The sequence below is a fragment of the Globicephala melas genome, chromosome 10 (genome assembly GCF_963455315.2).
Source record: "Globicephala melas chromosome 10, mGloMel1.2, whole genome shotgun sequence".
In the NCBI taxonomy this organism is placed as follows: Eukaryota; Metazoa; Chordata; class Mammalia; order Artiodactyla; family Delphinidae; genus Globicephala; species Globicephala melas.
In genome coordinates, this window is record NC_083323.1 from 71,898,009 (window position 1) to 71,911,731 (window position 13,723).

Below are 13,723 nucleotides of genomic sequence, written 5' to 3' on the forward strand. Positions count from 1 at the left end.
AGTTCACAGAGTTGGAGGTTTATGGTGCCTGAATACAATGTATGACATATTCTAATCTACAAAATTTTAATACTTTTAAATAACATATGTTTATTATGGAAAATTGGAAACCTATAAAGAAAAGGCACCTAAAATATTTGATTTAGTGTATCTTAACATTTTGGTGTATTTATTTGTCTTATTTTTCTGTGATTAATTTTAATAGTTGAGATTCTGCTCTCTAAATAATTTTGCATTCTTTTTTCTTTTTTTTTACTTCATCCTCCATACTCTTGGTCTGTTTTCCCAATCTGTGATTCTGCAGAGATTTACAATTATAAATAATGTGCATAAAACTACATAACTTTGCATAATCACAGTTTTGTTGACCATGCTGTAAAATGTTGCTTTTATATAGAAAGTCTTGGAAACTTTTGCTTACAAACAAACCTTTGAGTGCCTTGTAGCTTAAAATAAAATACCATTTTATACCCTTTTGATAGTGCCAAAAGCAGTTTTTTCATAGAGTAAATGACATGACCTGCCCTTTTTTCTCACTCAGGCTCTTAGACCCCCTGAGAAAAATTTTAGATAGACCATCACCTTTTTCCCTCTTGTTTGCTTTAATGAGGTGTTATATTTGTACAACTTGGAGCTAAAAAGAAAATATGTCATTGTTTGAGTAAAAAGGCTCACAAGTCAGACAGTCACTTTTAAGGTTCTCTTCCCTAGCCTTGAGGGTACCCGGGTACCAGGCTGGCCAGTGGAGTGGAAAGGAGTGCAGCTGAATAAGGAATGCATGGTGGTGAGGAGTGTGTTGAAACTCTACCCTTCCCTCTCACCCTACTTCAGAAACATTTTTATTTCTTTAAACCCTCTGGGTTGTTTTAATACTTTATTGTGAACATTATTTTAATTAAGGGATTTAAATTTAGTCATAGGTATACTAAAAACCACTGAATTATACACTTTAAAAAGGTAAGTAACTCCAATACCAGAAGGCAAGTGGTATGTATTGTAACAGAGGTACACATAAATTACTGAGGAATAGCAGACGAAAAGATTAATAATTCAAGCAGCAAATATTGAAGAAGGAATCTAGAAGAGAAATATTTGAGTGCTAGTTGATTTTCCATGAATTAATGTAGAATTGATCAGGTAGGTTGATAGATTTGGTGGTGGTGAGATGAGGGTGTACCTCTCTGATAGTTCACACTTTCTCAGTGAATATTAGGCGAGATTTCACCTGAGGCTATTTAGACTGGAACAGTGGAGAGAAGGGAGATACTATGAAGTCATCCTTTTGAGAGCTGTAGAGTTTGCATCTTAGGGAATTTCATGTGAGGTCAATTTGTGTGTTTCTCTCTAGAACCTTTCAGCTGCTAGGTGTAATTGCAGAGTAGAAGAATAATTGAATGTAAGTAGACAGAGTCAGATTTTATGGCATGAATATTACAAAGGGGGAATAGACCAGGGAATTTGAGAATGGTAAAAAGAAAATGATTATAATAATGGTCTGGGGAGTAAGTTTTCAAAGCAGTGTCAGCATCACCTGGAAACTTATTGGAAGAGCAAATTCTTGGTCTTAGACCTACTGAATCAAAAATTCAGAGTGGGGCCTAGCAATTTGTGTTTTAACAGGTCCTCCAGGTCATTCTGTAGCACACCAATACCTGAGAACCACCGGTTTGGGAAATCTAAACTACTTAACACTCTAAGTACAGTTATAGGAAAGAAGCAGAAATGGGTGATGATGGGTAACTGAAAAGAGGTAGAGTGTATGGTGTAAAAGTCTCCACAAGAGTAAAGAATTGTGTGGGTGGAGGAATTCAAGTAAGCAAGCCGTGACCAGGTGGTGCTGGTCAGAGACTAGGATAATTGAAGGATTTTAGAAGTGAAGCAGTTAAGAGACTAGGTGTTTTATGGGTGGACCATGTTGACGCTACTCTTACAAAGAATCATGACACAGAGGTAGAAGTGGTGAAGAAATTGTGAGGCAGGTACTGAAATTGCCACTGAATGAGGAGTGACCAGAAGTAGGCCAACAACTGAAAAGGGAGGGTTAGAGGATGCTGTAGTTCATTTATTCCCCTTGCCACCCTCTACTCTTCTTCAGGTCTCCTTGAGTTTATAGGATGTGAGAGAAAAACAGCCTGGACTGTAGATCTAAGCTGTAAGAAGGTGGTACCCTCACATCCAAACTTAGTTAACAGGGCCCAGGGAAAGAGTGTGGGAGGACTGGGACAAGAGGAAGATTGAGGCAAATTACTGCATCCACAGGTTAACATGGAAGTAAGTGACCAGCTGGAAATAGGTGACCTGAAAGCCTTGGATTGCTGCTTGTTGCTGAAATAAGTAGGGTTGTGAGATATGGTGAGGAAAGGTGGAAACCCTCTTAACTGACATGATGAAGATCGGCTCTTGTTCAGTTAACTGAAAAAGACAGTTATGAGGAAATGATACATATATACCTTCAACATTTTATTTTTAGTTGTACAATAATTCATCACATCCACTGCTTGAACTTCCAAATTGTTTTTCTTTCATAAACCACACTCAATATTGCCATCTATGAATTCCAGGTTTAGTTTCTTTCAAATAAAACAAGAACTGAAAGACATATGAGAAGAATCCGAAGGGCAGAATCTTCTTATAGACTTTTACATCTTATCCCCAATTTTTTTGTGGTTGTGTTGCCCACAACTTTTTTTAAAATAATTTTACCTTTATTGACTTTTTAAAAGCATACAGTTTTGTTTTTAATGTAACTCTCTTAGCATCTTTTATTGATTTAGGTATTATTTGATTAAATTACATAATGACAGGCATAAACAGGTTTGGAAACAAACACACCTGATTTGATACACATACATTCAACAAATGGGGAATGTGAGCCTGCATGAAGTCCCAAATGTTCAATGTCCTGCGACCATATATTTTATAGAAAGGTAAATCTGGCATATTGATTAATTGGAGGTCAGATTAGAGAGCTTCTATCATTGTTCTTAATGATGCACAGGGGAAGGTTAATGATGTGGTTAAGCTGGGTGAGATCAGTTATTTCTCCTGAGGTTTCCAGTCCTGTGAAGCCAGGGTGAGGGACTGGTCTCTGAGATGGAGTACCAGTCACACTGGCTACGCTGAGGGTCTGTAGAAATCCCTAATTTCCTTTGGCACATTTTTACTTTGTTCTTCCCAAAAGATTAATAAAATCATTTAAATTATGAAAACTGTCTTGTAATATATTAAATGTGATAAGTAATTATGCTTTCTGAGGATTACTATAATTTTTGGATCATTGCCTGATTTAAGAATAGTATGACACAATAAACTAGTATATTAGCTTAAACACATGTATGATATAAATGAAATCCTAATTTCTACTTTTCTAACTTTTCTTTTTGGCTTTATGGCTTGCATCTAATAATACACAAAGAAGATTTCTCAATATACAAAATACATAAAATAGATTCAAAAAGTTTAATTATTTTGTAAACTGTTTTTAAGATTTTTTATTTGGGTGAAATATTCTTCTCTTAAAGCTATTGATGTAGTTACCATAGTTACCCATGTTTTTGACTGTATAAATACCATCCCAGTAGGAAAATATAATATTTTCCATTAAAAGAACATCTTCTATTAGAATAGCATCTTAAATCTGTTGTCAGTGTATTCTGGCATATGATACAAATAGGGGCCAAAAGAATCAAACAACATAACTTAGATAATAGGAATCTTTCAGGGTTTATAGTCCTTCAGCTATGCTCCATAAGTTCCAATCTTCTCATTTAACTTGGTCGTTCTCCCAAGTGTGAACATGACCTTTAAGGCTATTGAGTAAGACAAGGTTTGTATTTGGAAACTATCCGCAACACTGCTAGTACATATCACCTTTGTGCCACATGAATTAAAATAATTATGACTAAATTTCATCTGTTAATTTGTTGTATTTAGACTGGCTGACAGTGTCAGGAAGAGTATATTCCATATCTCTTTTACTCATGAAATTAAATTCTTTATAATTTCATGCCCGAAAAAGTTTATCTTCATCATGAATTGTTGTGGGTTTTTTTTGTCAGACAGTTAAAACAATCATTTACTATTTTGCCTTGGCTGCCAGAAATTTTAGAGATAGCTTATAGTGATTATGCATCCAAAGTTTTCATACAGTTATCTTTATCTTTTATCCCTCCTACTCTCTCTTCTCAGTCTTTTATTTTTATTTTAGCAATTCTGTCATGTTTTTCATTATAAATATTCTTAATTCCTTTTTAAAAGTTGGTGGTAGATAAGTTCAATAAATTTAACAAGCAATTATTGGGTACCTACCTCTTGCTGTTAAATTAACTGTTATATTAGCAATAGTGAAAAAGACAGGCTGTGGCTTCAAGAAGCTGAAAAAAATAACTTTCTCAGAAATTCCTATGAAATGCTTTATTCAAATAGGAACATAATATATGTATTTTGCTCAGCATATAAAGTGCTCATGTTTATGCTTTTATTGCTAGTTAAAAGTCATCATTAGGATAGATTGCTATTAGCAAAGCCTACATGTTTTCCAGAGCTATTTTGTTTTATTCAAATTTAAAATTCAGGACTGGAAGCTGCCTCTCACATAATCTCTAAGATAGCGCTATACATACAGTCTGGCTGTTTCTGTTCTTAGACATCTATAGAGATTTGTGAAGCTGGTCTTCTGTGAGAACACACTGCCTTCAGGCCTTTCGTATTCACTCTGGGGAACAGATAGTATGTGTGAGATAACTAAAGGTTACCCAGGGAATCTTTGAAGATGATGATAGTTTGTCAGATAGATAGTATAAAATGATTTTGAAAAGAGAAGGCATCCCTCCTTTGAGTCTAAAAAGGAAAGAAAGCCTTCTTTTTTTTGCGGTACGCGGGCCTCTCACTGCTGTGGCCTCTCCCGTTGCGGAGCACAGGCTCCGGACGCGCAGGCTCTGCGGCCATGGCTCACGGGCCCAGCCGCTCCGCGGCATGTGGGATCTTCCCGGACCGGGGCACGAACCTGCGTCCCCTGCATCGGCAGGCGGACTCTCAACCACTGCGCCACCAGGGAAGCCCAGAAAGCCTTTTTTAGTTGTTCATATTGTTCTCTTATGACGAAAACTCTGTTTGCTTTGTGCAAATTTAAACTACTACATAAAGGCTCAGACTAAGTACAGTAGTAGGTAGCCTATTACATAAATGGTTGGCTGGTAGCATCATTTACAAAAACGTTGGAATTCACACATTTTTAAATGTAAATTAAATGTGTCTTTTTACCACTCCATGACGTGACTTTTAAAAACTAGGTTCATGAATTATTCTGACCTAGATATGTCATCCCCTGCCCTTGAAAGAGTCCTATGAAGGGGAATATAGTTATTGTCTAAATTCTTCTGGAACTGATTACCCTTTAGATGAATATCCTTATCTTCTTTCCTCCCCTTCTTGTTCTGTTGGCCTTTTCCTTATTTTACTGTTTATTAGCACCTTTATGTACTAGAACAATCCCCTCCAAAGATGTGCATGTTGTAAACAACCTGTGAATATTTTACGTTACATGGCAAAGGGAAATTAAGGTTGCAGATCGAATTAAATCTGCTAATCAATTTACCTTAAAATAAGGAGATTATCCTGGTTATCTGAGGTAGTGTAATCACAAAGGTCTTTAAATGTAGAGGGAGCAGAAGGGAATATCAGAGTGAAAGGACCTGAGAGGGACTAGACCTACCTTTGTTGGCTTTGAATATTGAGGAAGGGGGGGCCCTCAAGCCAGCGCATGTGGGAGACTTGTAAAAGCCAAAAAAAGCAAGAAATCTTATTTCCCCTGGAGCCTCTCCAGCTGACATCTTTGATTTTTGACACCCAATGAAACCTGTGTCAGATTTCTGACTTATAGACCTGTTAGAAAATAGATTTATGTTGATTTAAGCCATTAAGTTTGTGGTAATTTGTTATGGCAGCAGTAAAACCTAAAACATTTACCAGTGTTTTAGAAAGAAAAATGAGGATGAAAACTCAAGACACTCCATCCAGAAAAAGATTTAGTGTGGGTTGAAGTTGCAACTCTTGCTGACAGGAGGATATAAGGCCATCATTGAATTCCAGCCTTTGCTCTCACTGTTTCACATTAATACAGAAAATCTACAGGGTCCTATTTCCAGTATAATGACCTGAAAAATGCTTTAAAGAAATATACCCTTGTTTCCGTCTGCATCCTGTCTGCCCAGTTTGCTGTAGTTAGAGTGATCTTTTCACAGAACAGACTTAATTGTGTTACTTCTCTTTAAAGTCCATTTCATGGTTCTCCATTGCCTACAGAATAAAAACGAAACATGTAGCATGGCAATCAAGACCCCTCTATAACAAAACTTCCTGCTTCAGCCTTATGTCATACTTCTCTTTCCTATGGACCTTCTTATGTTCAGTCACAGTAAAATACTCTTGGCCTGAGAGCCCAGCATAGTATTTTGTACTTTTTCATTCATACGTGTCATTTCCTTTACGACCAATGTCCTCCCAGATCATCAGACCTGCTGGCAAACCCCGATGAATTCTTCAAAACTCAACTCAAACATTAAATTTACCAGAAAATCAAGGAACTTTATACATCAAAGAAAATTATTTGGTCTGTCCTTTATGCCACATTGTGTTTTGTGTACCTTTCAATATTAAAATTATTTCTTTCCGTTTCATTGTCTTATACTAAACTGTGAGTTTCTTTAGGGCAACAACTGGATCTAATAACATATCTGTGGGCTCTCAGTAACTCACATAGCTTAATAGTATGTCCTCAATACATAAATATTAAGTGAACAAATGTTTATGTTATCTGATCTGGCCAGCACACCACAGAGATGCCTTTAGAATGACAGTTTCTGATTCCCAGGCCACTCTTTACTTATAGTCTGCCTCTATAAATTAAGTACCATAAAAGAAATTATTTTACATACCTAGGACACATTTTTCATTTTAAATAAAATTCTGGGGATTTCCCTGGTGGTCTAGTGGGTAAGACTCTGCACTCCCAATGCAGGGGGCCCGGGTTCTATCCCTGGTGGGAAAACTAGATCCCGCATGCATGCTGCAACTAAGACCTGGCACAGCCTAAATAAAAAAATATTTTGTTAAAAATCACTAAATAAATAAACTGACCAACTTATTTTGTTTGTTACCACTCCCATTTCTAGCCATTAATTTAACACCTGTAATTTCATGATTTTATTGTGTCAAAAATGAAAACATCGAAATACAGTTGTCCCTTGGTACCCACAGGAGATTGGTTCAAGGACCTCCATGGATACTCAAATCAGTGGATGCTGAAGTCCCTCATATAAAATGACGAAGTACAGTCAGCCCTCAGTGTCTGTAGGTTCTGCATCCCCAAATAGAGAGGGAGGGCCTTTTGTAATATCTCTGTTTTGTTTAGTTTATTCTCGCTCTATTTGTAAGGATTACTTTGTGCAGTGTATCTGTTATTCTTAAAACATTGAGAAGATTCTAAAATGCAATAGAATAGCATGACAAGTATCAAATTCTTTTGGCTTTAAGTATTTAAATTTTCTCTCAGCATTTCTGTTTTCTGCCTTTCTAGATTTATGTCAGTTTCTCAGTGGTTACATACAGGTATGACCTTGCTGCCCAGGTCTTTATGAAAATGAGATAATGTATGGAGTAGCACTTGGAAACTGTATAGTACCATTCATATGGACTGAATTGTTTTCATAATTATTTATTATCACTTTACAGTCTGACTGCAAAATGTTCACAATTGTCACAATGACAGGAGAGGTTTCACTGGGAGTTTCCCTTTTATAACAGCTGTCAGAATTCAAAATCTTAAAATGGTTAGCATAACTTTTAGTGTGATCAGTAAAATACATCCTTCACACTGCATAGTAAGTTATTAGTTTACCACTTTAAAAAAGGAAAACACTTTTTATTAAGATGAATGAGTCCATGTTGGTGTTAATATTTTACATAAGAAGATCATCATTAATTTAAAAAACAGACTTTTTAAAAATCACTACTGAAGGTGGCGGAATAGGAGGACGTGGAGTTCACCTCTCCGCACAAGTACATCAAGAATCCATCTACAAATGGAACAGCTCTCACAGAGCACCTGCTGAACACTAGCAGAGGACCTTGGACACCTAAAAGGACCAGTAAAATCTCCGTGCAACCGGGTAGGATGAAAAGAAATTTAAAAAGAAAAGAAGAAACGGGACGGAACCTGCACCCCTGGTGGGGAGCTGAAGAAGAGAAGTTGCCGCACCGAGGAAGCCCCCTCACCAGCGGGGAGATCAGCTGGGACAGAAGGGGAGCTTCAGGGGCTCAGAGGAGAGCGCAGCAACTGGTCTGTGGCAGGTAGGACAGAGTGAGAGGTACACAGATGGTCCCTGCCACAGCCCTGCGTGCCTCAGCCTGACAGGTGTCCGCCGTGGTGCACGGGGCCTGGGTGCTGGAACGTGGGGTTCGGAGAGTAGACCCTGGGAGTGGACAGCTGTTAGCTGAGAAGAGACAGCCTGAGGGGACGGGAGTGAGGAGCTCCACAACTGGGAACGTTCACGGAAGAAGCCTGGGCTGCCATAGAGGCAGGGCGCCGTTGTTGAGTGGCACGCAAGGGGCAGGGCCGCCATTGCAGCCGCTTTCCCTACGTGCAGGCCCCAGCCCCCGCAGGCGCTAGGAGGGGCTCCCACCTGAACAGGCTGCCAGGACCCGCCTGTCTCCGCCTCCGCCCCCGCCTGCCTGGGTGGGCGCCAGTTCTCCTGGGTAGCCTTGGGAGCAGAGTCTGGTGAGAGGCCCACACACAGGGGTGGGGCTGAAACCACAGCTAAGCCCCAGGGGCCATGCATCTAATGAAGAGAGGAAATCTCTTCTTGTGGCTGCGGGAACCACGGATTTACAGCCCCGCTGCCGGCTTTGTAAACTCAGCACCTGTAGAACATCCGAATGGAAGAGCGCTACTGCAGCTGAGACAGGTCTAGCTTTGGCAGCTGTGGGCTTTGTGGGCACGTACAGGTGGGGATTGGGCCAGGCCAGAGTCTGAGGTGCCTCCATAGCTCTTATAGCGGGTCCAGGTACACGATTACTGCAGTCCTGGGACCTGACTTCGGTGGATCTGCGCTGGAGGCCTAGTGAAAACAATACCTTAGAGACACCAGGGCCAATTGCCAGCATAAAGATGGGGCTGAGACCATTTCCAACAACAGTGTAATTTGTGAGCCCGCACAACGGGTGAAAAGTGACACAGCAGAGTACACTTACAGGTGAACAGCTCCAAAAGAGGAAAACTCAGAGGCTTCTCTCCCAGTGGAAGTGCTCCAGTCCTGCCTACCTCATACCACAGCTCAGAAACAGATCTGGGGCCCTCTACTGCAACATCTAGGGAGCAGGCTCTGCCCCTGACAGGACAGTGACAACCACAGAGCAAAGGGGAGGCCCCGCTCAATATCCAGTGCAAGCTCTGGTCACCACAACAACAGTCACACCTCCTATCAAGGGGATAACAGCCAGCATGCACTGAGGCGAGAGGTAGCAGACATCCATACTAAAAACAGCACTCGCACCAAAAAATATTAAACCCACAGCCTACACAGGGATGTTCCCACATAAAAATAGCCCTCCAAGACAGTCTGAGGGTCAGGCATCAGGAGGAAGAACCCACAGAGCATTTGGCTTTAAAGGCCAGCAGGGCCTGAGTGCAGGAGCTCCACACTCAGGGAGAAACAGAGACTCCACTCTCAGAGGGTGCACAAAGGTCTCAGGTGCACTGGAACCCAGCACAAAGCAATACCTCCATAGGAACCGGGGCTACACCTAACTAGGAGTCTTGAAGGGTATCCCGAGGAGGCAGGGGTCAGCTGTAGCTCACTGTGGGGGCAAGGACACTGGTGGCAGAGGCCGCAGGAAACACTGATCTGCACGAGCTCTCCTGGAGGTCCCCATTTCAGCACCAAGATGCAGCCCCATCCAACAGCCTACAGGCTCCAGAGCTGGAACGCCTCAGGCCAGACAAATCAGCAAGACAGGAACATAGCTCCACCCATTAGCAGACAGGCTGCCTAAAGTCATACTGAGCTCATAGCTACCTCAAAACGCACCCCTTGACACAGCCCTGCCCAGCATTATCCAGCAATCCCATTCTTGAGCATATATCCAGAAGAAATTATAATTCAAAAAGATACATGCAGCCCTATATTCAGTGCAGCACTATTTACAATAGCCAAGATATGGAAACAACCTAAATGTCCGTCAACAGAGGAATGGATAAAGAAGATGTGGTACGTATATACAATGTAATATTACTCAGCCATAAAAAAAGAACGAAATAATGCCATTTGCAGCAACATGGATGGACCTAGAATTGTTATACTGAGTCAGACAAACACAAATATCATATGATATCGCTTATATGTAGAATCTAAAAAAAATGGTACAAATGAACTTATTTACAAAACAGAAATAGAGTCACAAATGTAGAAAACAAACTATGGTTACCACTGGAGAAAGAGGGGGAAGGGATAAATTGGGAGATTGGGATTGACATATACACACTACTGTATGTAAAATAGATAACTAATAAGGACCTACTGTATAGCACAGGGAACTCTACTCAATACTCTGTAATGACCTATATGGGAGAAGAACCTAAAAAAGAATGGATGTATAACTGATTCATCTTGTTAAACTAACACAACATTGTAAATCAACTACACTCCAGTAAAAATTTTAAAAAATAAAATAAGAATTTAAAAAATAGTAGACAGTAGCCATTGATGAATCAATGAGACTTAAATGTATTCAAACAAATTTTATTTTTGAAATACTATGAAAAAGTTGACTAATATCCAGAAACTGTAGATTGTAACTATGGAAATATCCAGCTTGATTGAATACATTGCTCAGATGCCAACTGTTGGATTTGGGTAAAGCTAACTTGTTTTGGAATGGCTTAAAAGCTAGGCAAAGCCGTGTTTCAGAATGTATCTTCAGGATTTTAATTTTGTCACATTTCATAGATGATTTGCCAGGAGTATTTTGCTTCCTTTGTTTTAAGGGCCGCTTTAAAGCAATCTTCTGATACAGCTACTGATGTTTCCCCCGGAAAAGAAATGTCCTATGAGAAACCTGTCACTTTAAACATACCAGACATATCTCCCATTGTGTATCAACAAGTTGGCATTATGATTTTTTAGAGCCAGTTTCCAGAGTATTCATTTGGAACAAAATGAGTCTATAGAACCTAACTAGGCACATTGTGCTGGAGGCTTACCAAAGAGTATACCTTTCTAGGAACCACAAAGGCATTCTTTGTGTACATCATGTAAGTTTCTTATCTCCTTACCAGATGCCAGATAAACTGATATATTCTTACTCCTTGTGTCTTTGAAGAAGTTCTTTACTTGTACCAGATTTTTGCCATTATATCACATTTTCTTTAGTATATGTAGCAGTTCTCTTTATTCTTTTAAGTACATAAATTTACAACGTATGGTAACTTCTGATTCATTCCATGGATTTGGAGCTTTATCCTTGGTAGTTTTAGTGAAACTACCAGCTGTCAACTGTCCCTAGGTGTGGGGTACATTCAACTTTTAAAGGCTTCAGCCCTCTATTCACTTGCTTGAGTATTTCTTCTTACTGATACAAAGTTAAAAATGGATTCATCTGAACACAGTCTGTATATTGTGATCCTTTAAATAGTTTGCATTGATTCCCATCTTAACTTGGTGTTATTAATAGTTATTCCTGGTCTGTTTTAGTCGGGTAGATACTTTTCTATATGAATAACTGTGTTTCTTTGAATAACTAACAACAATTGTTTTATTCTTGCCTCCCAGGTACTACAGTGCAACCATTCTGCAGATGTCTGGTGTTGAAGACGACAGACTTGCAATATGGCTGGCTTCAGTTACAGCCTTCACAAATTTCATTTTCACACTTGTGGGTGTCTGGCTTGTTGAGAAAGTGGGTCGCAGAAAGCTTACGTTTGGTAGTTTAGCAGGTAGGTGCCGAAGAATTCAGTTATAAACTTTTCTCTAATGATGACAAGTTAACCTTTTAAAATACAGTACCACTTCTGATATAGTTTTCATAACTAAATAATAGAGTTCCTCTGAAAATTTTTTAATAAGAACTTATTATGATATATAACTAGAAATTAGAATTGTAATAACAATTTGAACCTACTGAGGGTAGCATTTTGCTGTTATTATTTTGAGTTTTGCTCAAAGGTACAAAATGGAAAAGAAAACTTGGTATTCATAAACTCAGTTTTTAACATAGTTTTTTAAATTTGGGATAATGTGGAAGTAAATTTGGAGCATTTTTTTTCAAAGTTCTTTCAACAGTGGAACATTAGAACCATATAATTTCTTCACAAAGCAGGGACAGACACTTTTTGTGTTTGAACAAGGCCTAAATCCTAGTGTAAATTCTGGTTGGTTAAGTATGTTTCCTATGATAACTAAATAAGAAAAACCCTTCTCACATTCAAGTATTGTTTGTCTTTAAGTCCCACCCATTCCATTTATTATTTCTCTGTAATGCAAGGGCTGTTTCACTTGCCAAAATGAGACCCATCTCTGTCATTGTCTTCACATGTTTGCATCATATAATTTTCTAATCTTTTTCAAATATACAAGCAGATTCCTACTTATCAATTAGCTGTCCTCTAATAGCTCCTTTATAAGTTTATTTAGAGTAAGAATATATTTTTCTATTAAAATGTAAAGATTCCAGGCCTGCATTAACTAAATTCTATTTTAACTAAATTATACCTAAAACACTGATCTAGGGCTTCCCTGGTGGCGCAGTGGTTGAGAGTACGCCTGCCAATGCAGGGGACATGGGTTCGTGCCCCGGTCCAGGAAGATCCCACATGCCGCGGAGCAGCTAGGTCCGTGAGCCATGGCCGCTGAGCCTGCGCGTCCGGAGCCTGTGCTCCGCAACGGTAGAGGCCACGACAGTGAGAGGCCCGCGTACCGCAAAAAAACAAACAAAAAAAAAAACCACTGATCTAATAGAACTGCTGAAGGCAGTTGTCCCAGATTTTGATGAGAAAATACATTTGGAGTTTCATACTGTTATTAAGAGCACATACTCCCTCTGACCCTTAACTCCAGAAGGAAGAGTGGAATGCTTCCGCCCTCTGTTCTTTCCTTGAGTGGAAGCCTTGAGTTCAATAATGTAAGTTGAACTGCAGTATCAGCACTGAGGAGAAGGCAGGGGGAAGACTGCCTGATTAAAAGGCAAAGGTAATCGCAACAGCCAATGTATATAGGGAAGCGGGAGGGTAAGTGAGGAAAGGTGAGGGACAAGTGAGGGTTAAAAACCACATATTTCTAAACCTGTTCAAGGAACCAGAAGTGTTTAGGCCCAGAAAAAAGACTAAACAGATACCTAATAGATATTCTCACAGATGGTAGCTGTTATGAGGACAGATTTTTTACTTAATATAAGAAAAATATTCCTAATAATCAGAGCTATCCAACAATGAATTGGGCTGCCTCATTAGGATGATAAACTCTCCACAAAAGGGTAGATGGCCATCAGGCAGTGATGTGCTAGAAACAAATTCCTACAGTGGGTTGAAAGTTGGATTTGCTGATGCCTGAGGTTCAGGTCAACTCTAAGAAGAGGTAATAGTTGCTTTAAAGTTTTTTAAATGGACACACTTTCTTTGACAGGGCATTAGTATACTGCTACCTCAAGAGGCCTATTTTTTAAATAGAATTTC

At 39.3% G+C, this 13,723-nt stretch overlaps 1 protein-coding gene across 1 annotated transcript in view; it reads left to right on the forward strand.

Moving 5' to 3' along the window:
- The window catches only part of SLC2A13 (solute carrier family 2 member 13), a 430,471-nt gene that overhangs the window by 296,758 nt on the left and 119,990 nt on the right, over window positions 1–13,723 (forward strand). The window contains exon 5 of the mRNA XM_030835390.2: window positions 11,826–11,989. Coding sequence (XP_030691250.1) covers window positions 11,826–11,989 — 164 coding nt within the window. The remainder of the gene's footprint in view (window positions 1–11,825; window positions 11,990–13,723) is intronic.